The 25,037-nt window shown below is 45.1% G+C and overlaps 1 protein-coding gene across 4 annotated transcripts in view; it reads right to left on the bottom strand.

Annotated features, from left to right (window-relative positions):
* Positions 1 to 25,037, bottom strand: part of huwe1 (HECT, UBA and WWE domain containing E3 ubiquitin protein ligase 1) — a 172,644-nt gene that overhangs the window by 44,754 nt on the left and 102,853 nt on the right. For all 4 annotated transcript variants that reach the window (XM_073028614.1, XM_073028618.1, XM_073028617.1 and 1 more), the window contains 7 exons: positions 22,478 to 22,698; positions 12,563 to 12,620; positions 9,271 to 9,447; positions 7,545 to 7,790; positions 6,928 to 7,061; positions 5,601 to 5,713; positions 2,242 to 2,433 (listed from right to left, as the gene is read on the bottom strand). In XM_073028614.1, the coding sequence (XP_072884715.1) occupies positions 2,242 to 2,433; positions 5,601 to 5,713; positions 6,928 to 7,061; positions 7,545 to 7,790; positions 9,271 to 9,447; positions 12,563 to 12,620; positions 22,478 to 22,698 (1,141 nt within the window). The remainder of the gene's footprint in view (positions 1 to 2,241; positions 2,434 to 5,600; positions 5,714 to 6,927; positions 7,062 to 7,544; positions 7,791 to 9,270; positions 9,448 to 12,562; positions 12,621 to 22,477; positions 22,699 to 25,037) is intronic.

The raw sequence follows: 25,037 nt of genomic DNA, 5'->3' as shown, positions 1-25,037 counted from the left end.
TGTACGAAATATTTAAAAGGACGATGTGGGGGAACAAGGATCTGAGTTAAAGGAAGTGATTGGACAGGCAAGGACTTTATTCAATTGGGTGTACAGAAGTATATAAAAGCAGGAGGGGAATGGTGAAGGTGGTATTTGGTATATAGGCTTTCATCCGTCAGGGCATGGCCTATGGAAGTAGGGAGGTCATGGTGTGACTGCACAAGATGTTGGTAAGACCACATTGGGAATACGATATATAGGAAAGGTGATTGAACTAGAAAGACTGCAGGAAAGATTTACAAGGGTGTCACCAGCACTTAGGGAAGAGAGTGTAGGGAGAGGTTATACAGGCATGGACAGTATTCCCTCGAGTACAATCTTACAGAGGTATGTCAAATCATGAGGGGCATGGATAGGGTGACCATTTAGTCTTTTTCCCCCATGGTTGACGAATCAAGATCTATAGAGCACAGGTTTAAAGTGGGAAGCAGATTTAATTAAGATCTTCAAGGAAATTTTTATGAATGCAAAGGATGATATGTATGTGGAATGAGCTGCCAGTGGCTGAGGCAGCTACAGTAACAATTTTTAATAGACAGCTGTACAGATTTGGTAGGATATTGGCCAAACATGGGCAAATGGGATTCACTTGTGTCACGTATGCGCGGAGCAAGAACTACGATGGAGTCAGCAGGATTGAGCGTTGTCACTTGAGTCACATTAGTAACAGTACACGGAGGGCAACTCACAGTGTGGAAGCAGTGAGATGAAAATAGGCATCCAAAAGAGAGAGTGAGTCCTCGACATGTAAGGGGTTCAATCGATTCACTGTGTGATTAATCGACTGCATGCATATTTGATGTCCTCTCACAATCTATCCAGTACGGTTCAATGTGAATGGGCACCTAGGTCAGTGTGGAGCAGTTGGGCCAAATGGCCTGCTTCCAAACTGTATAACTCTATGACACTTAAGGCTACCAGCAACAATATCAAAGGTGCAACTGGAGAGGGTGGGCTGGAACCTCTCTATTATGAGGAGACTGGAAAGGCTAGGCTTATTTTCCCTAGAGCGGAAGGAAGCTAAAAGGGAATGTGACTGAGGTATATACAATTATGATTGGCATAATTTGGTAGACTACAGGAACTGTTTCCCCTTAGAATTGTAGGTTAAAGGGAGGCATTTTTCACCAAGAGTGGTGAGGACCTGCAAGGCCTGAGAAAGTGGTGGTAGTCCCAGACAGGATTTAAGTGTTAAGACAAGCACTCGAATGGCCTCAGCTATAAGTATGCTGGCCAAGTGCTAAAAGATGGGATCAATACAACAGTTGCTTTGCGAAGGCACCTGGGAGTCCTCATGAAGGATTCCCTAAATGTTAACTTGCAGGTTGAATCAGTGGTAAGGAAGGCAAATGCAACATTAGCATTCATTTCAAGGCGGCTAGAATATAAACAAGGATGCAATACTGAGTCTTTACAGGGCACTGGCCACACCGCACTTGGAGTATTGTGAGCAGTGTTTGGCCCCTTATCTAGGAAAAGATGTGCTGCAATGGAGAGGGTCTAGAGGAGGGCTCAGAGCCCGTACTTATTGGAAATACAGATCAACAATTCCCTGAAAGTGGCATCACAAGTAGGTAGAATCGAAAGAGAGAGATTCTGGCACAGTAGTTTTCATGAGTCAAAGAATTAAATACAGGAGTTACAATGTTATGTTGAAGTTGCACAAGACAGGACTAATAGGGAGTATTATGTGTAGTTCTAGTCACCTACCAACAGGAAAGATGTCAATAAGGATGATGCCAGGATTTGAGGACCCGAGTAATTGGAAAGATTGAATAGGTCAGAACTTTATTCCTTGGAGCATAGCAAAATGAGGAAAGATTTGATAAAGGTTATCAAAATTATAAGGGGTATAGATAGGGTAAATGCAAACAGCTATTGAGGTTGGTTTGATTTCAGCTAAGGTTGGGTGAGACTACAAGTAGAGGTCATGGGTTAAGGGTAAAAGGGGAACCTCTTCATTTAGAGGGTGATGAGTGTGTGGAATGATGTGCCAACATAAGTGGTGGATGTGGGTTTAATTTCAGAATTTAAGAGAAGTTTGGATAGGTACATGATTGGGAGGGGTATAGAGGGCTATGGTCCAGCTGTATGTCAATGTGACTATGCAGAATAATAGTTCAGCATGGTTTAAAAGGCCCATTTCTGTGCTTTACTGTTCTATGACTATGAAATGGTTTCACCACCCCATCAGCTCACCTGAGAGCAAGGGCTTGATCTGCTTAATCCGTGCAGCCATGGCTGGGGTGATCTTGGACTTGCCCTTGGCATCGGACGTGCTGGGCTCATCAGTTTCCATCGGGGCTAGGGTGTCCCCATCCAGGCTTATCCCCTCCAGCAGGCCCTGCGCTGACGTCTCCACACCACTACCTGTTGCCTCCATCTCAGCTTCTGAGAGACCATTAACAAAGGGCAGAAGAAATAAATGAGTTGGAGGGTTAAAAAATGCTGAGTCAAAGAGTATCTGTATCCTTCACTTCTTCCAGCACTTTCACCCTCCCAATTGTCTTAAAATGACAACTAAGCAAAAGCAGCTTTATTTCACAGTCTATCCTCTCCTATCAGATTCCATCACCTTCAACCCTTCGTCACCTCCCAGCTTCTCACATCACTCCCACTCTCCTGCTCCCTCAGCTGTCAGTCTATCATTACCCTCTCACCCAGATCCACCAATCACCTGCCCGTTTCCCTCTGAAGCCGCTGGCTCATCCAGTGAGCTCCTCCTGCATTTTGTGTGTTGCTCCACATTTCCAGTTTCTGCAGTCTCTCATGTTTTCAAATACATACCAATCACCCAGCTTCTATCCTACATCAAGACCATTGAAAACAACAGGCTCTTCAGCCCACAATGTTGAGCCAATCTCTTAACCTACTCCGTTCAAACTAACCCTTCCCTACCACATCATCCTCCATTTTTCTATGCAGCACTCTGTAAAATAAAAAAAAAACTACCTCTGACATCCCCTATATATTTTCCTCCAATCACCTTAAAACTTATACCCCTTGAATTAGCCATGTCCATCCTGGGAAAAAGTCTCTGGCTGCCCACTCGATCTATGCCTTTCATTCAAGTCACTCCTTATGATTCTCTCCAAAGAGAAAAGCCCTAGCTCACTTGAAGTATCCTCATAAGACATGCTCTCTAATTCAGGCAGTATCCTGGTAAATCTCTCTAAAGCTACCACATCTTTCCTATAACGAGGCAACCAGAACCGAACACAATATTCCAAGTGTGGTCTAACCAGGGATTTATAGAGCTGCAACATTACCTCACAGCTCTTGAATTCAATCCCGACTATTGAAGGCCTTCTTAACAAACTTGCACGGCAACTTTTTAAGTGATCATGGACACGGACTCTCAAGATTCCTCTGTTACTCCACACTGCCAATAACCCTATATTCTATCTTCAAATTTCACCTTCCAAAGTGAATCAGGAGCCACTTCTCAGCCCAGTTCTGCATCATATTACTGACCTGTTATAATCCCCAACAACCTTGCAGATCAACCACCACTCCATCAACCTTCATGTATTCAACCCACCCTTGCACTTCCTCACCCCAGTCATTTATAAAAATCACACAAAAAAAATCACGAGACCTAGAACAGATCGCTACAGAACATCGCAGCTCACCAAGCTCTAAGCAGAATACGCTCCATCTAAAACCACACAGAACAGAGCGGTGCAATACTACACTGCCAGGAGAGCATCAGTTATTACTGTCTGGTTTAGTGCAGCACCCTCTCACAGTAGACGAAAACTACAGCAAACTGTCAGGTAGACTAACTACAGTCTACCATCACTGCAGGACTTGTGTGTGTCCAGGACTAAGAAGCAGGCAGGAAAAATCATTGTAGACACTACCCACCCGACAAACTGCCTTTTCCAAAAGCTCCCTTCTGTAAAGCGCCAGAGCGCTATTACAACAATAACTTCACACCATCTTTTCTTCCATCAGCAAGTTAATCTGATCAACCATTCTAGTTAGCCCCGCTACCCCGCTGTCATTCACTGTTAACACTTTAAACCACCTTTGATAAAGCAGTTTACATTGTAAATAAAAGCTGTTATTTAATTATTAAAGTGCATTTTACAGCTTTAATTTCTAACTTTAGTAGTTTTTTTTTAGATACAATGGATTCTGATTAATTGGTCCATCAATTAATCTGAGCTGCCACGTACCTGGGACAACCCATAAAGAACAAACACTAATGGAGAAAATAGCCCGAGTTCCCTTCGTTTATTTAGGACACTGTGCCGCTTAATTGGGACAAGAGACTGTTGATGAATAGTTTCTAACTAGCGTCAGTTGCATGAACCTGTGTGGCTGTTACACACTAAACCATGCTTAGAGATCTGTTTTTAAATAACATAATTTGTTTGCATTTGTATTCAAAAAGCAGCGATATTTGCTACTGAGAGTTGGTCAGAAATAAGCAGCATGACCATTTTGAATTGTTTTGTTCAATGTGGTTTCAAACATTCAGGCCAGAATGCCAGAAACTGCCGGGAGTGAAAATAGAATAATTTCAGCACTCCTACAAGTTGGGACCTACAAAGAATTTGAAGGTAGACAATTATCTTGAATATTGAACAATGAAAATGAAAATTTAGAGGATGGATTTGTCAAAAGCATTGTATGACAGCAGTCCATTATCTGCACTAGGTATGCGCTAATTTTGTTCATTTACAGTTAATCAAAAGAACATGGCAGTGTGTTAGCTGTATCTTGTATTTGACGATGACAGTGAAATCTGTGCGGAAAAGATTTTAAAGTAAAAGAGCCGTTGTACTAGGACAGTTCCACAATCTCAGCCTCAGAAGTCTAGGTCCATTGGTACGTGCTGTCCTCGCAAACTAGGGTCTTCCTGGTTTCAGTGGATGATCATGACTGCTTCCTTGTCACATCCTTCCCTCTCCATGAAGCTTTCCAAAACCACCTTCTTGGCCACTGATCTCACTGTCGATCTCTCTTGTGACCAGGTCCCCAGAGCAGACCACATACTAGGACAGGTGTGTACCTATCTCGTCAGGGTATGAAGCTCAACAGCTACCCTCACTTGGTTTAGTTCGCCTGTCAAAGTGGTATACCAGGGTGTGGCTGCCTCTTGCATGCAAACAGTACAGCTACTTACAGGTGAGAGCTGATCGTCCGGTGGGAATCAAAGGTGAGTGAGCTGCAATGGACAGTAAAAGCCACTCTATAAGAGGTGCTAACCCTTCCTAAACACCACATACACAACAGCATATAGCAGATGAATTCCTCAATCGATAACTATTAGGAACTAATACAGTTTTAAAGTAATGTTGTTGCAATGGTAGTGTTCCAATTTATTCTGTATTTCATTTAAATGCAGACTTTGTTACTCAATTGGTCCAAAATGTACTGGTCCCAATGTGTATTTTATTTTTGATTTAATTCTTTCTAACGGTTAAATGTTGTGTTTTGTTGCACGTCATGTCCCGATAAACACACCACAGCAAATTCCTAAAACAGCAGATAAAGTCGATCCTTGAACCCATGTAATTCAAATCCGCACTACCTAGCTGACAGCTCACCTGGTCTCTTCCCACCGGCTGCGGAACCCGGTGTGGCAGTGGCAGCAGGCTTCTCCTCCTTCGGCACCAACTTCTGCATGTCAGCCTGACCAAACTCGCAGCCTGCTGGTAGACTAAATCCAAGAGCAGTGTTAGCTACGTGCTTGTCATCTCAAACTGCTCATAACAGATCTGATTTATTATCTCTCTCAACTCTGTTTGGGCCACTTATCTACAGAAGGATGTGCTGGCATTGGAGAGGGTTTGTTTGATGGTTCTGGGCTTGTACTAACTGGAGATGAGAAGAATAAGCGAGCATCTCATTGAAACCTATCAAGTACTGAGAGCCCTAGACAGAGTGGATGCAGAGTCTACAACCATGGCACAGCCTCAGGATAGAAAGAACATTCCTTTAGAACAGAGATGAGGAGGAATTTTGCAAACACGAGGAAATCTGCAGATGCTGGAAATTCAAGTAACACACACAAAATGCTGGTGGAACACAGCAGGCCAAGCAGCATCTATAGGAAGAAGCACAATCGAGGTTTCGTGCCGAGCCTGGCCTGAAACATCATCTGTGCTTCTTCCTATAGATGCTGCCTGGCCTGAAACGTCATCTGTGCTTCTTCCTATAGATGCTGCCTGGCCTGCTGCGTTCCACCAGCATTTTGTGTGTGTTGCTTGAGGAGGAATTTCTTTAGCCAGTGTAGGTGCAACTTTGAAGTTCACTGCCACAGATGGCTGTGGAGACCAAGGCATTGGGTACATCTGAAGTGGAGATTGACAGGTTCTTGATTAGTAAGAGTGTCAAAGGTTACGGGGAGAATGGCGTTGAGCAGACTCAATGGACCAAATGGCCTAATTCTCCTCCTATGTCACTGAGGTTGGGTGAGATCAGAAGGGGGTGATAGGTGAAACATTCAAGAGGAACCCAAGGGAGATCTTCTTCACCCAGAGCATGGTGAGGGTGTGGAATGAGCTACCAGCAGAAGTGGCGATGTCATTTGAAGAGATATTCGGATAGGTACATGAATATGAAGGGTATGGAGGACTATGGTCCAGGTGTTGGCCAAAGGAACTAGGCAGAGTTTCTCCCCCATTAGGACATGTGGGAATCCTCCCAGTGCTCCAGTTTCCTCCCATATTCCAAAGATGTATGGGTTAGTTGGCCACACAGGTGTAATCAGGCAGCGCGGGTTCTTTGGGCGGAAGACCTCGTCACTATGCTGTATTTCTAAATAAGTGAAAAGGACCTTTAAAGTGGCACTGAGATCACGCTGGTCTAGATCATACTGCAAGACGTTACCTTGCTGCTGACGCCATGTATCTGCTCTGTGGCAGCACTCACCTGTTGGGGGTGCAGAGGGACAGGAGCACGGTGCTTTCCCACACCAGCGAGCAGTAAAGTTGGCTGAGCTTGTTCAGGACATTCAGACCCAGCTGCGAGCCCCACTGGTTCACAGATATAGAACGGATTTCACTCTGGAAGAACAGTGAAAGACAAACGGTCAAGACATCAAATCCACCCTGTTTCTCGGCAGGATACTGCAGCAGAAAGGGAAAGAGTTTGGGGGCATTTCAGGAGAATGTGTGGAGAATTAAAGAGGGAGCTCTTATTGGGGTAATGCACGTCGGAGGCTGATGGTCAGCATCAACTTAGTGGGCTGATCAGCCTTTTTCCAAAGTGTACAACACCACAGGGATGGCAATGCGATCAGTTCTCACATCTCGGTAGTCCCACACTGTTACCTTCAGCTCAAGGATGTAATTAACCCAAATTTTAACAAACCAAAGTAAAAACCAGTGCAGCTGGAGATCAGAAGTTACTGCAGAAAATTTTGCAAAACTAAAGGACAGGAGATAGAAGAACAGAGGGAAAGATGAGTGACAGAGTTGAGAGGAAAGAGAGATACTGAGGGACAGAAAGAAAAGCATCAGAAGCGTGCCAGGGCTCTGCAGGCTCACCTGTCCCACCCGGCAGGTGTGCACGAACATCATGATGTAGGCGTGGGCAGCGGTTAGGGAATGCAACAGAGGTGTAGCCTGAGCAGAGAGGGTTGCGTCGGCCACATTGCCCGCGTTTGCCAGCTCCCGCAGCAGCACGGAGCCGCCTGGCGTGTCGATGGGACGATGCAGAGGTTCCAATGACGACAGGATGGTGTCCAGCTGGACGAGGCCTTCCTGCAGCACTTTCAGTTCATGCGACAGCGTCTGTGAGAATAGGGTGAGAGAGACAAATAAGACAAGTTCGAATTGTTTAAGCACCCCAATTCAGAATCTGTTGGAGGAACTTAGTGGGTCAAGCAGCATATGTGGGGGAGGAATGGTCGACATTTTAAGTTGACACCAATACAGAGTTTAGAGGCGAAACGTCAACAAATCCTTTCCTCCCACAGATACCGCTCAACCTGCTGAGTTCCTCCAGCGGACTGCTGTTAACATCTCCTGCGCTCTGCAATCACAATCGCGACAGAGAGTGGCGAAGTGCTGCATGCAGTTCTTCTTAAAATAGTCTCCTACAATCATTTTAATTTAATGATTGTAGGTATACAATCTATATACCTACAATCTATACTATACTCTAGGTATACCGTTACTGTACCTGGGCCATGCTCTCTTCTCACTACCACCATCAGGCAGGAGGTACAGAAGCCTTAGGGCCCACACCACCAGGGTCCCTTCTCTTCAACCATTCGGTTCTTGAACCTCCAGCACAACCCTAAGCATTGCCTCAGTACGGCAACACTCCTTAACGATGTTACGAGTTTTTTTTTGTTAGAAACATACTCTTCGCCCCATCTAGTCTGTGCTGAACCATTTGCCTAGTCCCATGGAGCTGCATTCACTCCAGAGCCCTCCATACCCCTCCTATACATGTATCTATACAAACTTTCTCTTAAATGATGAAATCAAAATCACATGCACTACTTGTGCTGACAGCTTGTTCCACACTCTTACCACACTAGGTGAAAAAGCTTCCACTCATGTTTACTTAAGCATTTTACCTTTCACCCGTAACCCAGGACCACTAATTGTCATCTCATCCAGCATCAGTGGAAATAGCCGGCTTGCATTTACACTATCTACACCTTCATAATTTTGTATACCTCTAACAAGTCTAAATCTTCTACGTTCTAGGGAGTAAAGTCTTAACCTATTCAGTCTTTCCTAATAACTAAGGTCCTCTGGTCCCAGCAACATCCCTGTAAACTTTCTATGCACTCTTTCAACCTTATTTACATTTTCCCCATAGATAGGTAACTAAACCTGCACACAATATGTCAACTTAGACCTCACCAACATCTTATACAACTTGAAAACATCCCATTTCCTGTACTCAGTACTTTGATCTACGAAGGCCAATGTGCCAAAATCTTTCTTAATGACTCTGTCTACCTGTGATGCCATCTTCAATGAATTATGGACCTGTATTTCCAGATCCCTTTGTTCTACCGCACTCCAAGATGCCCTACCACTCACTGTGTAAGACCTACCCTGGTTGGTCCTACTGAAATGCAACACCTCGCACCTATCTGCCATTAGCCGATTTTCCTAGCTGGTCCAGATCCCTCTGCAAGCTTTGACAGTCTTCCTCACTGTCCAATCTTGGTTTTTGGTTGGAAGGAATTCTATATAGTTTAAAGTTTCACCTAGCCGATCGCAACATTAATGCACACTTCAATCCACCTACCAGAATAGACTTGCAAACGCCGGCCACGGCCTGACAAGCAGCAGAAGTGGGGAAGTCGATGGGGAGGTTTGGGAGCCCCAAGATGCAGACCAGTGGCTGTAGCCCCTTCTGGGTCACAAACTCCTGGCAGTGATCGTCTGTTGTGTTGTTGCTCAGGATAGACTCGACAAACTTCATCTTTTTCCCCCCACAAAAAAAAAACACAAAGAACAGCAGTCAAAGGACTTTGCATTCATTGCTGAAGGGGGGAGGGAAAGATATGAGGGAAGGATAGACTTAAAACACCACTACTGTCAGGTTTCGTGCAGCATCCTCTCAGCAAACTGTGGGGTCATCAGAAAAAGTCACTGGCTGCAGTCTACACTCACTGCAGAACTTGTATGTATCCAGGACAAAGAAGTGGGCAAGAAATATCACTGAGGACACTACCCACCCAGCAAACTGCCTTTTCCAAAAGTTCCCTCCTGGAAAGTACCATAGGATATTAAAACAAAACACACACACACCCCATCTTAAAAGTTTCTTCTCCCAGGCAATTAATCTGTTCAACCATTCTAATTAGCCCCACCCCATTTCTCTATCTATTAACTCCATCACTGCACTGTAAACACTTTACACCACTGTTTATAGTGTATTTACAATGTAAACAACATGCTGGTATTCATGTATTTATGCATATTTTATTCCATATCCATACCTCTAAATTTATTTTTTATCCAATTATTTATTGAAAGGCCTAGAAAGTAGATGTGAAAAGGATGTTTCCTATAGTAGGGCAGTCCAGTATAGAAGGCTTCAGAATAGAAGGATGTCCCTTTAGAACAGACATGAGGAGGAATTTAAAGAGCAAACACGAGTAAATCTGCAGATGCTGGAAGTTCAAACAACACACACAAAATGCTGGTGGAACACAGCAGGCCAGGCAGCATCTATAAGGAGGAAGCACTGTCGACGTTTCGGGCCGAGACCCTTCGTCAGGCCTAACTGAAAGGAAAGATAGTAAGAGATTTGAAAGTAGTGGGGGGGAAGGGGAAATGCGAAATGATAGAAGACCGGAGGAGGTGGGATTAAGCTAAGAGCTGGAAAGGTGATTGGCAAAAGTGATACAGAGCTGGAGAAGGGAAAGGATCATGGGACGGCAGGCCTCGGGAGAAAGAAGGTGGGGGGAGGGGAAGCACCAGAGGGAGATGGAGAACAGGCAAACAACTAAATATGTCCGGGATGGGGTAAGAAGGGGAGGAGGGGCATTAACGGAAGTTAGAGAAGTCAATGTTCATGCCATCAGGTTGGAGGCTACCCAGCCGGTATATAAGGTGTTGTTCCTCCAACCTGAGTTTGGATTCATTTTGACAGTAGAGGCGGCCATGGATAGACATAGCAGAATGGGAATGGGACGTGGAATTAAAATGTGTGGCCACTGGGAGATCCTGCTTTCTCTGGCGGACCGAGCATAGGTGTTCAGCGAAACGGTCTCCCAGTCTACGTCGGGTCTCACCACACTGGGAGCACCGGACACAGTATACTACACCAGCCGACTCACAGGTGAAGTGTCGCCTCACCTGGAAGGACTGTCTGGGGCCCTGAATGGTGGTGTGAGGGAGGAAATGTAAGGGCAGGTGTAGCACTTGTTCCGCTTACAAGGATAAGTGCCAGGAGGGAGATCGGTGGGAAGGGATGGGGGGGACGAGTGGACAAGGGAGTCGCGTAGGGAACGATCCCTGCAGAAAGCAGAAAGAGGGGGGAGAGAAAGATGTTCTTGGTAGTAGGATCCCGTTGGAGGAGGAATTTCTTTAACCAGAGAATGGTGAATCTGTGGAATTCATTGCCAGACAGCTGTGAAGGCCAAGTCATTGGGTATATTTAAATCGGAGGGTGACAGGTTCTTGATTCGTAAGGGTGTCAAAGGTTACATGTAAAGGGAAGGAGAATGGCGATGAGGCATAATAAATCAGCCATAATAGAATGGCGGACCAGACCAAATGGCCTGACTCTCCTCCTATGTCTTATGGTCCTATAATTGTTGAATCTGCTCATTTTTGTCGTGCCAACACAGCAAAGTAAATTCATAATATATGTAAATATAATTGGTTAATTAAGTTGATCGTTGATTCTATGTGGAGTGTCAACTGAAGACGGTTACCAGGATAACTGCCCGGTGCTTAACCAAGTCCCAGGTCCAATGAATTACAGACAGCTCTCAGGAGAATACCTGTGGCCAAAGTGGTATACAATGGTGGAGCAAGCATGCTGCTGCATCATAAGGATACATCTTGTTATTGTATTGTTAATGTGAGGGGGTGAACATACAACAGTACAGTGCATCTTTGGCCCATCATTTTGTGACAATCAAATACCCAACTAATCACCTCAATAGTTGCATATGTGTGTGTGTTAATACCTTTTGCCCACACGATCTCCACAAACATTTGATGTACCCACAGCCCCGTGATCAGCAATATTGTATCTGCTTCTACCATCAGCCCAGGCAGCGTATTCCAGACACATACCCCATCCTATTGAGAAAGAACTTGCCCTGCATATCGCCTTTGAACTTAACCCCTCTCTCACACCCTTTAGTAAAAAGACATGTCGACAGTGGCTGATACCAATAGGATCGCAACACAGAGCTGCACTAACCCAACCTGTAGGTGCCCCAGTGTCAAAATTCTCTGACTTCTATTGAAACTCACAATGTTGAAGGAACTCAGCAGGTCAAGCAGTATGCACGGAAGGGAATAACAGCTACTGTTTCAGGATTAGATACTTCATCGGGACTTTGTCATCAAGTCTCACTTACCTCTGCCCAAAATGTCGACCCTTCATCCCTTTCTATAAAGTGCTTGACCTGCTAAGTTTCTCCAGCATTTTGTGTTTGTTACTTGGGACTTCCAGCATCTGCAGGATCTCCTGTCATTATGGTGGTGCTAACGACTCGGTGACATGGTGTTTCCACTGAACTTGATATTACATGTGCCTGTGTCCTCTCATAACCAAAACACCAGAGAAACATAGCAGGTCAGACTCCATCTATGGAGGGCAATTTTGGGCCATTTCAGCAGGTAAATGGGACCTGATGAAGGTTGTCAGCCCAAAACTTCAAGTTTATTCCCTTCCATAGATGTTACCTAACTTTTTGAATTCCTCCAGCGTTTTATGTGTTACTCAGGATTTCCAGCATCTGCAGAACTTCTTACTTACAATCGAAACAGATCCACACAGCCTCCTTTCACCTACATAAAGGAACACAGGTCGATTTAACCCTGCCATTCACTAATATAAAAATACCACTTACCACATTCAGAATGTAGTCCATGAGTGGGATGGGTATCCTCTCCTCTGTCCCGACCACCCTGGAAATTGCAAAAGAAAGTCTACATTGGAAACAGAATGTAATTAAAAGATAAAAGCATACCAAGGTGCTGTAATACCCTGAGGAGTGGCTGTAGAAGGACAAGAATCTTGTTGGCAAGGTAGGCTAATGGCCATTCAAACAGGGTTCTTTTCTGAAGCTACACCCATAAACCGATCTCTCACTGTGCAATGATATGAAAAGAGCTGCCCTTCGACAGTATTCTCTACTGAAGGGCTCATTTCCCTTCAAGTAATTGATCTGCGTCCTCTTTAAAAGTTACCACGAATTCTGGTTCCACAACTTGTCCCATCGGTGTTATAGCAGTTAGTATAATGCTATTACCGCATCAGAGACCTGGGCTCAATTCCACTGCTGTCCGTAAAGAATTTGTACCACCTCTTTGTGACCTCTGGCTTCCTCCAACATTTCAGACACACAGATTTAAATGTCCATGATGGGGCTCATTGAACCAGCAGGGCCTGTTACTGTGCTTCATCTCTGCTGGTTAGTGGCCCATCTGCCATTGAAAGTAACTGACCATATCAATATACTCTGACAGCATCCAGAGACCAAATATGGGGTGGCGGAGTGGAGTGGAATGGAGTTACGTCTCCACCAAAGGAGGTGCAAGGCGCTCCTTCCTCCACTAGCTTGCAAGTCATTCTTGGGCAAGGTGTAGTACCTGCTTAGCAGCCTCCCCCCCACCCCTACCCACCGATCAAGGTCACATGAAACCATGGGAGCAAGTCATGGGTGATCGTATCAGCAACTGGTGTATGTCACAAGTCCTGGCTATCCAATCAATGACACCATGCAGACAATCTCTGAAGGTACTGATAATGATTGGGGTCACCCGTCTTGTAAAGACACTGCCTAGGAGGCAATGGCAAACCAATCTTGTAGAAAAACTTGGTCGTCTTGTAGAACAATCATGGTCGTCACATCATAGGAACAGTACATAATGATGGTGATGATGATGATGAATAAAGACAGAGTAAATGGGGCATAGATATGGTGGATAGTCAGTCTTTTCTCCAGGATAGGGGAAGCTGAAACTAGAGGGCAGAGCTTTAAGTAAAGGGAGGTGTTAAGATTTTAAGGGAACCTTGGAGGGGGGCAACTTTTTCTCAACACAATGTTCAGTAAGTATACAGGACAAGCTGCCTGGAAAAAATGGTGGAGGTGGGTACAATGATAATGATTACAAGGACATTGCCATGGATGCCTATCATTAACCAAGGGGTCACTGGTGCTATAACCCCAGTTTGGGAAACCCAGATTTCGAGGGACATGGGCCAAACACAGGCAAAAGTGGCTGGCACAGATAGAAATGGTCAACATGGGTGAGTTGACCGAATAGCCTGGTTCCATGCTGTGTAATGCTGTTCCAGTTCCACATACCTCAACTAAAAGGAGAGTTCATGCTAGTTTCTCCACACATTTACTATGCTTGGGTCAAAGCAACAACTCTGTGTTTAAACAGGTAAGCAATAGGGACAGGCTGCAACCAGTCACCACAGCCAGAGGTATGCTGCAGATGCTGACAGCCAGCAGCCTGTACTGCTAAATATTATTTATTTATAGAGATACAGCGCAGAATAGTTTCTTCTTGCCCTTCAAGCTGCACCACCCAGCAATCCTCTGATTTACCCCTAGGCTAATCACTGGACGATTTACAATGACCATTTACAGGCAGTGTTGGGAATTGAACCCAGGTCATCTGTACAGTAAAACGTAATACTAACCACTATAACCAGAAGAACACTAAGCACAGGAGCCCTTTAGCGACCTCTGAATCAGCACCAGGTTTAATATCACTTTGTTTTTCAGCAACATTACAGTGCAGTACATTAACAAAATTAAAATAACTTACAATACATGCAATTTGTCATGCAAAAAGACAGCAAAAACAGTGAGGTCATGATCAAGATCCATTCATAAATCTGATGGAGGAAGAGAAAATACTATAACTAAAATGTTGAGAAGGTGTCTTCTAACTCCTCCTTGATGGCAGTAACAAGAGAGCATGTTGTGGCTGATGGGAAACACCATGAATGCAGCTCTAAATCTTCTTCATGAAGATTCCACAAGCAGGGCTGGGTCACCCCTACCTGACTCCTGGGTGGGTTGGCCTGGGATTCAGTCCACCTACAGGAGCTTGCAGGAGGTGGGAGTGGTGACACGCAGGGAAGGACAAACCTCATTTTTAGTGTTAAAATACCCCTCCCCTGAGGACTGCTGGTCAAAGTAAAGCAATGCACAAGGTTAACAACCAGCAAACAATATTATTTTTCTTTTAAAATGGCATGCTTTCTCCTTACTTTTTTGTATATAAAGTGTACTCTGCTGTCCTGGAAACTAATCAAAGGTTGAAGGTCGACCGATAATAAGAGAAAAGAAATGCACTCACGAGCCGGGAGACACAGAGAAGCTTTAAACAAAATGGCGACCAATGCAAACAGCAACACTGACCGGTCTGTCAGTGAAGCGCTGATTGAAAGGATTTCATTGGATGTCACAGTATTTTGTCGGGGGCAGGGTGTGGGGGGGGGGCGGGGAATCGCCATCTTGAGAGAACCTCAAGCTCCTTCCTTTGCACAAATTCACACAGCAAAGCTTCACGTTCGGAGGGGAGGTGCAAAAGGAGCTGGTGCGATTGCTGCAATCTCTACTGCAATGCGGTCCGCCACTCCTCTGAAGGCTTGGAACTCATGCGCAAGAGAAAAAGACGTTCACCATTCCTGAATATTCCCTTGCCTTCAAACCGCTCCCGAGTTTAACGGAGCAGTGAGCTGTCAGGTGCGGGTGGCCGGATGTCCGAAGGCCAGGCCCCCGGCATGTCCCCCCACCATCTCTCTCCCCCTCGCTGGGATCTGGGTGCAGCAGAAGAGGTAAAGTCACAAAGCCAGATGGGGAGAGGGCCAAGGCCTCCATGCCAAGCTGCATGCATCGCTCATGGAAGAATAATTCTATGGGTCGAACAGAGAGAGAGAAAAAAACAATCTGCGTCGGGTGATGGGTGGGCGGTTCTGCAGCAAAGCCGAAATCGAGGAGGTTACTTTCTGACACGGCAAAGCCAGGGGTGCGGGTGGGGGGGGGGGGGGGGGAGGAGGAGAGATTGGCTGAAGGCACAGCCTTCCAACAAAACAGCCACAACAGGTCTCTACTACGCCGGCGTGAATGACATCACTGCCTTTGATCTCAGCCCAAGAAAAGTACGAGGCAGCCGCTCCAGGACACGATTTATTCAAAGCTCTTGTGTTTGGGACTTTGCTGGCTGGTGGAGGCTTAACTGTTTGTGATCAGTGGTGCTGAGGTAATCTCTCGCTTTTGGCTACTGCACGCGCTCATAGGCAGGGAGGGGTTAGAGAGAAGAAACCCCTGCGCAAGTAGAAAGAAGTGGCTTGTCAGGCTCAAGCTGGGGAGAGGAGTGGCACTGGGCAAGAGCAGAAACAAAGCAGTGCCCAGAACAATGTGGATCCTACATTAGATAGAGGGTAGAGAAAAAGCTTGGCTTTGCGTGTTTATGCTGCGTCTTCAATAATGCTCAGACCTGGCTGGAAGCTTTTGAGAAAGCACAGAGGAACAGGGAGTCATTTCCAGAGCACAAACCCTGACCACCAATGATTGGCTGGGAAACAGAAGAACATGAACCAGAACATGAGTCTCCCCAGTTGATCGATGACATACATATTAATAACTTTTTCTGATTGGCCAATATCCCAATTTCAAAGCATCTTTCTTGCAGGGCAGGGGACAGACCTAAGGAGCTGGACAAGAAGTCCATCAATGCTAGCATCAGGTCGTTTGGGCAATTCTCTGCCCACTGCTCGACAATCCTCCAAGCTAACTGCTAACACATCAGTCTCCGGCAGAGGGCAGAGAACAAAAGCTGGCCCGTTTCAAAGATGAAAGCCACAGGGAATTATGTGACAATAGCAAACTAGTCCACAGATGCAAGCCATGCAAAAAAGCAATAGCCAAAGAGTTAAGACATTAAGAGTCTAAAGTGCCAGTGGAACATGACAGCCCAGTCAATCCCACTCTTAGCAAGACCTCCAGAAACTGCAAAATGCAATTACTGAAACCACAGTGGAAACAATGCTTCTTCAAACACTGCACCATATCACCCCCGATCTGTCAATTGAGTCAGTCTGCTCTTGGTGGAGGCCCATCCACAGATTACCCTGCACAGGTGTGACCACGTCTTACACAGATGAACAAGATCATGGCCAGAAGACCACTTCTCTGTACTGGTCTGACCATGTCGCACACTCTTGGGGTCCTTAGCTCAAGATCCACGAGAACATGAGAGCAGAATTTGTCCATTTAGCCCAACAAGTCTGCTCCAGCATCTTATCATGGCTGGTTAATAATCCAACTTACTGCAAACTAAGCTCTTGTGCTCGATTAATCTCTGCAACGACACGGCATCTTTTAACATAACAAAATAGACAACTGGGTATCATCAGTAGTTTTCTCTCCCCAAACACCATCTCTTCTCAAAACCACCTTGAAGGAATTAAATCTAAAAATTGCTTATGCTCCTGCCTTTCACCAGCAATCAACACTGTCCTGGGTTCCACACAAAATGCAGAGCTTAATGCATTGTCATTCCTACCTTAAGTGACGTAAACCAGGGGATTGGAGCCACATGTTAACGGATTTCATGACATAAATGGGACCTGGATGCTGCCACTCCAGAGCACCAGGACATCAGTGCCAGAGACAAATGAGGTACACTCAGTAGGTTCAGGAGTGGTCTCCTGCTACTGCAGCCTATCCACTTCAAGGTTTGACATGTTGTGTATTCAGAGATCCTCTTCTACACACCATTGCTGTAACCTGTAGTTATTTCAGCTGTCACCTTCATGTCAGCTTGAACCAATCTAGCTATTTTCATGAACAAGACACTTTCACAAACAGAACTGCCGCTCACTGGATGTTTCTGTGTTTCCTACACATTTCACTATAAAGTCTAGAGACTGTTGTGCGTGAAAATCCCAGGAGATCAGCAATTCCTGAGATACTCAAACCACCCCGTCTGGCATCAACAATCATTTCATGGTCAAAGTCACTTAGATCACATTTCTTTCCCATTCAGATGTTTGGTCTGAACAAATGAACCTCTTGACCAAGTCTGCATGCTTTTATGCACTGAGTGCACAGTGTACTCCTGCAACTTGTTGCACATGGTGGTCCATGCTCTTACAGTGACTGCACTGCAATGGGCATCCACCTGGCTCTGAGGCGTTCTGAAGTCGTGTCTGGTGCATGCGGTCAGCAGGTGCCTCAATCCAAATCCCAGGATAAAGCTTTATCAACTGTAATCACATTAGTGTAGTCGAAGGGGTTAACAATGGCAGCTAGGGACGAGGGGAACTGTTTCCTTCTCGTTTTTATTCCAAAGCAATGCTGGCACGGGTTCAGAGAAAGAACTTCAGCCAAAATCCAGTAGCAAGTGGCAAAGCCAACTTCACGGGGATTGGGGGGGGGGCGTGTGGAAAAGGAAGAAGTGAGGGTAGTGAAGGAGGAAGTAATCAACAATGGACAGCTAAACAAGTTAGAGGAATAATTTCACTCTGAGAATACTGAAGGTCTGAAACTCAGAAAATGAAGGCAAGAACTGAAAACTTTACAAATGCAATAAAATTAAACTCAAGCTAGTACATGGCAACACATATGCACTTGTGAATCAGTGAGTATATATACAGAACCACTTTAAAGGACTCTCCAATTCATGTACAGTTTTCTTCTTTTGCGCACTGGCGGTTTGTCAGTTATAGTTTCTGTAGTTTTTCATGATTTCCATTGTATTTCTTTATTTTCCTGTAAAAGCCTGCAAGAAAATGGATGTCAAGGTACTGTATGCATGCTAAACTTCGATAATAAATTTAGTTTGAAAGTTGAAATAATTCAGCATTGGGAAGTGGGATTAACCATAGGAGATTTGTCAAATGGACTCTTGCTGCACCCCACAGTAATGCTATTCAGAAAGGGTTGCTCTTTAGCAAACCAAACTGCACAGCCACAAAGAGATCCCTCCTCTGCTCAAAGCTACAGCTTTCACAACACCTCACCAGAAAAGGGAAAGCACTTGACTTTCAAGTGAAGTCCACTGAAAGGGCTGCACATTCACCTCAGTGCACTGATGTGATGAATGATCTGTATGGACAACTCTGCAGCACAAAGCTTTCCACTGTAACATGGGACACATGACAATAAATCCCAAAATGTCAGTTGTCCAATTCCCACAGATTGTGCCTGATCTGCATTTCATGTGACCTCCACAACAATAAATTGATTTAATTCCAGGTTCTAGCTCTTTACTGATTACACCTTCCCCCACCCATCTCCCCACAGTGATATCGACTGCAACAGCTACACAAATGCAACACCACTACGTGAGTGCAAAAACCTGAAGAGTTTTTGAGGAGTTTTCCCTGTGGAAAGTGCAGATAATTGCATGGTGGGCAGGAGGCGGATGGTGGGGGCATAGAGGGATGAAAAGTTCTATGTAAATTTATTATCAAAGTATAATAAATGTCACCATACACTTCTGACATTCATATTCTTGTGGGCATTCACGACAGAAATACAATACAATCAATTAAAAAGACTGACAAACAACTAATGCACAAAAGACAAACCCTACAAATACAAAAAATAATAATAAATTAATAACGCTGAGAACATGAGCTGTGAAGTTCTTGGAAGTGAATGCACAGGTTGTGGAATCAGTTCAAAGTTGAGGTAAGTAAAGTTATCCACGCTGGTTCAGGAGCCTGATGGTTGAGGATAATAACTGTTCCTGAACTTGAACCTGGTGGTATGGGGCCTGAGCCTCCTCTACCTGCTTCCAGATGCCAGAAGAGAGCATGGCCTGGGCAGTGGGGGGTCCTTAATGATGGCTGCTGCTTTCTTGTGGCAGCACTTCAAGTAGATGTGCTCAACGATGGCAAAGGCTGCATCTACTACTTTTTATGAGGCATTTCCATTCTTGGGCGTTGGTGTTTTGATACCAGGGCATGATACAACTAGTTAGAAAATATGAAAAAGTCAACCCCTTTTAAAAGGTTATTCTGGAAACTACTGCACATTGTTGCTGGAGGTCATTCTAACACTACAATTAAATTCTGACACAACAAAGAGGCGGAGATAGGGTTGACAGCCTTAGTAAAAATGTCAAATACCATAGAGCACACCAGCTCTTACACTTGTAAGAGAAGGAAACTTAAAAGGTTAAACGTAGGACAAGTTTTTCTTTATGCAGAGGGATGGGTGCCTGAAACACCCTGCTCGGGGTGAGAGTAGAAGTAAATACGATGGTGACATTCAGAGGATTTTAGACAGAATCAGACTTATTATCACTGATGAATACTGTGAAATTTGTTGTTTTATGGTGGCTATACAGTGCAAGTCATAAAAAATTACTTCCAAATGGATACTGCTTTCATGAGAATGTCCTCAATGGTGGACAGGCTTGTGCCATGATGAAGCTGGCTATGCCTGCAACTTCCTGCAGTTTTTTTCCCCTGAACCTGCGCATTGACTCTAGACCCAAAAGTGATGCAATGTGCAAGGAATAGAGGGATTTGTTTCACATGCTGACCCTGGTCCTGCACCTGGCAGAATGCTGTGACGTGCCATTAAAATTGGCAAATTGGTGTATTAATGGCACAGGCACTGAGGTACACTGAACCAAACCATGCCCAACAGAGTACTGATGTACTGAGGGAAAAATCTTGAAACTAACATAACATGCAGCTATCAGCCACTGCGCAACATTGTACAGGAACTTGGCCAACATATTGTGTCAATCATTATCACTGTACCATTACGAGGGCACAGTTGGTCATTCGGCTTTTTGAGCTTCCTCCAGCTCATTTGGCTTTTTGAGCTTCCTCCAGCATTCAAGATTATAGTAGATTCCCCTCCACGAGCACCATTTTCTACAATTGAGGACCCAAACCATCCAGGACATGGCCAATTCTCATTACTGCCATCAGGGAGGAGGTACAAAAACCTGAAGACCCACACTCAACTGTTTTAGAAATGTCTTCTACCCGTCTGCCATCAGACTTCTGAACGGTCCATGGACGCTACCTCACTCTTTGCCCTCTTTTTGCATTTTTAAAAAATATATTTCTTACTGTAACTTATTGTCATCTATGCATTGCATGGTACTGCTGCCACAAAACAGCAAATTTCCCAACATGTCAGAGATAATAAACCCATTCTGACTCTGAGATGCTGCCAATCTGCTGAGGGTTTCAAGCATTTTCCCATCTTCTGCAACTGGCCAACTTCCAATGAATACTAAATAAAAACTTGACGTGTAATTCACTACCCGTCTGTGTAGTTGGCTTGCAAGCGGTGATGTGAAGCAAATTTATGGATCATGAACCCATGAACAGTACTTCACTCTTTGCCCTACTGATTTTTTTATTTCTTACAGTAACTTGCAGCAAATTTCTATGTATTGCACTATACTGTTGCTGAAAACAACAAATTTCACAGCATTTTCAGAATCCAACCTGACTGATTTCCTTCTCTTTTTCAATAAACCAATAACCAAGCCTTCACGGTCATACCAGGAAGAGAATATTTTAGTTCACTAACCCCTCAATCCAATTTCCCCTCATTTCAAGACTACTGCCAATTCCAAAACTGATCCCTAGCACTTCATCCAGGGAAAACATCCTCCCTGGATCTGGCCCCTGAACTTCCAAGAAACTCATTCACAAACTCAAGGGATGATAAACGTAGACTGCTCAAGCTCTCATACTGTAATCCACCTCCCCAGAACTAATTAGCACTACACCACCATCTAAACTATGCCCAACACTCCAGTTGTGGTCCCATCAGTGCCCGCCCAAATGCATTAATACTTCCTCATTCCTATGTCAAATCTTCTTGTGGTAAAGGTCAGAATGCTCTTGTGGCTGTCAACGACCACAGCCTGAGGACGTGCTGGGAACAGCCCACAAAAGTGTTGTCAGGCTTCTGGCACCAACATAGCATGCCCACAACCTACTAACCCTAACCCGTATGTGTTTGCAATGTGGGAGGAAAACCATGCGGTCACGGGGAGAAAGCACAAAGCCCTTACACACATCAGCAGAAATTGAAATCTGATCATGGATCACTAGCTGCACAATAGTGCTGTCACGTTTGGTGTGCTGGCCATTATTAGCTGGGGAAATTGAGTTCAAGAGCCATAAGGTAGTTTTTTAATGGTTAGACCACACTTGGAATATTGTGTTCAATTCTGGGTACCTCATTATAGGAAGGCTGTGGAAGCTTTAGAGAAGGTGCAGAGAAGATACTGGGAACATTTTATGAAGAAAGGAAGAAAGGATGAGTAAGCTAGGGGTTTCCGCTTTGGAGCACTGATAGAACAGTATAACATGATAAGAGGCACGGACAGAGTGGACAGTCAGTGATTTCTTCCCTGAATGAAAATGATTAATATGGGGGGGGGGGGGGGCTTTCTGAGGGGACTTGTGGAAAGTATAGCGGGGATGTCAGAGATTGCATGAAACATGCCCCCAAGAGTAGTGATAGATATATTTGGGACATGGGTGGAAGGGAAGGGTTGGATTAATCATAGAGTAGGTTAAGCATTGTAAATCAGAGAGCCTGTACTGTGCTGTAGAGACCCATGTTCTGTGTTTTAATACTCCCCTCACTGTGGATACAGCAGTAACACAAGTGGGAACTGAATGCTGTCTGGGCTTAGGGTCGCTCTGTTGGCTGAATGACCTGCGCAATGCTTCAGTGTTTTATGTTTAACACACCCCTCCCCAACCGCTGATATAGCACGAACACATGGCTCTGTCCATGGGAACTCACTGCTGGCTGGGCTCAGGGTCACTCTGTTGAGCAGCCATGCTGCTGCTGAAGCTCTGCATGGCCTGTACTTCTTCCTCCTCCTCGTCTTCACTGGAAGCCTCCTCGGCAGCATGGTTGGATCTGGGGGGCGGAGCGCTCGCAGTCCCGTCTGCCTTCTGGATGGAGGGCTTCTGGCAGATGTACTTGGGGTCTCTTCCCAGGTTGCAGATTTCTTCCAGCAGCTGAAGAACAAGAGGAGTTGTTTAAGACTGAGAAAAAACCCACAGCCCTTCCCACACACCATCCCAGAGTGAGGTAACATCCCATCCAGACCACATCCATAACAACATAAAACACAACAACAGAATTAGGCCATTCTGCCCAGCAAGACTGCTGCACCATTCCATCATGGCTGCTTTATTATCCCTCTCAACCCCATTCTGCCTTCTCCCCATAACCTTACTAACCATGAATTTACCAACCTTGGCTTTTAATATGCCCAATGCCATCATCTCCAGAGCCCCCTTGTGGCAATGAACTCCAGATTCACTGCCATCTGGCTAAAGAAATTCCTCCTCTCTGTTCTGAAGGAACTTCCCTTGTATTCTAAAGTTGTGACCTCTGATCCTATAACTCCCCTAATATTGGAAACATCCTCACAACACCTACTCTTGTCTAGATCTTTCAACATTTAACAGGTTTCAATCAGACCCCCCCCCCCCGCCCCCCAAGAATGACATAGTGCCCGACACTTGAAAAAACAACTGGAGGACACGATGGCAGTGGGCAGTGAGAGGGGACATTGCCGAACTGGACTGAGTCACACGACCTCTCACTGTGCTCTGACCGTTCTGGGGTTTGCCAACAGCTCGGCAACCTGTGTTCAGGTTTTTGGTTTCATGTGAAAATGAGTTGCCTGAGCTGAGTAGGTTGGACTGGAAACCTGCAATGGTGGTGGGGGGGGGGGGGGTCCTGAGTGATTCTCACCCTGACCAACATGTTAAGCCTGCTGTCGAAGGACTGAGGGACGCCATTAACATCCTCTCCTCACTCTCCAGCAGAATCAGCATCCTAGAGTGTAGAAGAATGAGGGGAGATGAGATAGAGATTTAAAATTATGGGGGTTATAGATATAGTAAAAGCAAGTAGGTGTTTATTTTCCCCTGAGGTTGGGTGACACTGAAACTAGAAATCAAAGGTTTAAGGTGAAAGATAGTAGCTGTTGGTTTGATTGAGAAGTTTGAATGGGAGAGGTTTGGAGGGCTATGATCCAGATGTCGATCAATGGGACTAAGCAGAGAGAATGAGCTGAAGGACCTGTTTCTGTGCTAGTGCTCCATCCCTCGATGGTTCCCAGACCGGAGTTTTTGGGAAAGGATGAATAGGTTAGAACTTTATTCCCTGGAGGGTAGGAGAATGAAGGGAGATTTGTCAGAGGTATACAAAATTTTCAGAGGCATTTTGAAATTTTGAGAGGCAAGCTTTTTCTTACATTTGGTGAGACTAAATCAGAGGCGAGGTGTGAAAAGAGAAATATTTAAAGTGAATCTGAGGGGGAACTTCTTCACTCAGAGGGTGGTGAGAGTGTAGAACAAGCTGCCAGCATATTTCAGCATTTAAAAGATGCCAGGATAAGCAAATGGATAGAGGGATATGGGAGAGCTAGGTTGCAGGCCTGTTTTGATGGGACAAGGCAGAATAGTTCGGCATAGACCAGTTGGGCTAAAGAGACTGTTTTTAAGCTGGAGTGCTCTATCACAATGACTCAATGGAGGGGGATTCCTTATTGCTGGTGACAGAACACTGGGATTTCCTGTCTGAAACCCCTATAGAAAGGGGCATTCCACTGTAACCATAGGCAACAACTTTGACACAGTGGGAGCAAATACTTATTGCAACGTTTGAGACACACCCAGTAAAAATTCCAGGGGCTGCATGGACCAGTGGCCCAGATGCACGTCGATGGGACGAGGCAAAGTAACAGTAACTGGACTGAAAGATCCGTTTCTGTGGTGTCGTGCTCTACAAACTAGCCACAGAAGAGCCTTCCAAAAATAAGTTCATTTTCATAAAACTACAATAGACTAGCACCCTTGAGACCTGGGTGGTGCTGGACAGGCTGGCTTTCCTGACTAATGGGAAGTTATTCTATTCAAATCTCACTCTTATTTCACCTTGCACAACAGGACAATAAATTGCCTGGTGAAGTTGAAAGGAATGAGGGAAGCACAAGCAAATGACCCCACAGATGCCATGCAGTCTAAGTGGTGTATGGTGTGCTGTTCTTCATGAGAAGTGGCAGATGGAGCTCAACCCAGAAATATGTGAAACTGTTCACTTTGGAAGGTCGAGTCTGAAGGCAGGGATAACCGTAGGATTCTCTGCAGTGTGCAGGAATAGAGGGGTTCTGGGGTCCTCTCAAACTTGACGTTCAAACTGACAGGTGGTTAAGAGTACGTATGTTGTGTTGTCTTTCACATCTCAGGCTTTGAGTTAGTGTTGCACTCTATGAAACTTCGGCTGGACCATTGTGTTCAGTCTGGTTTATATTGCAGTAGGACAGACGTGCAACTTGTATAGA

This window comes from Hemitrygon akajei, chromosome 24, assembly GCF_048418815.1.
Source record: "Hemitrygon akajei chromosome 24, sHemAka1.3, whole genome shotgun sequence".
In the NCBI taxonomy this organism is placed as follows: Eukaryota; Metazoa; Chordata; class Chondrichthyes; order Myliobatiformes; family Dasyatidae; genus Hemitrygon; species Hemitrygon akajei.
This window is presented reverse-complemented; position numbering and strand designations above follow the sequence as displayed.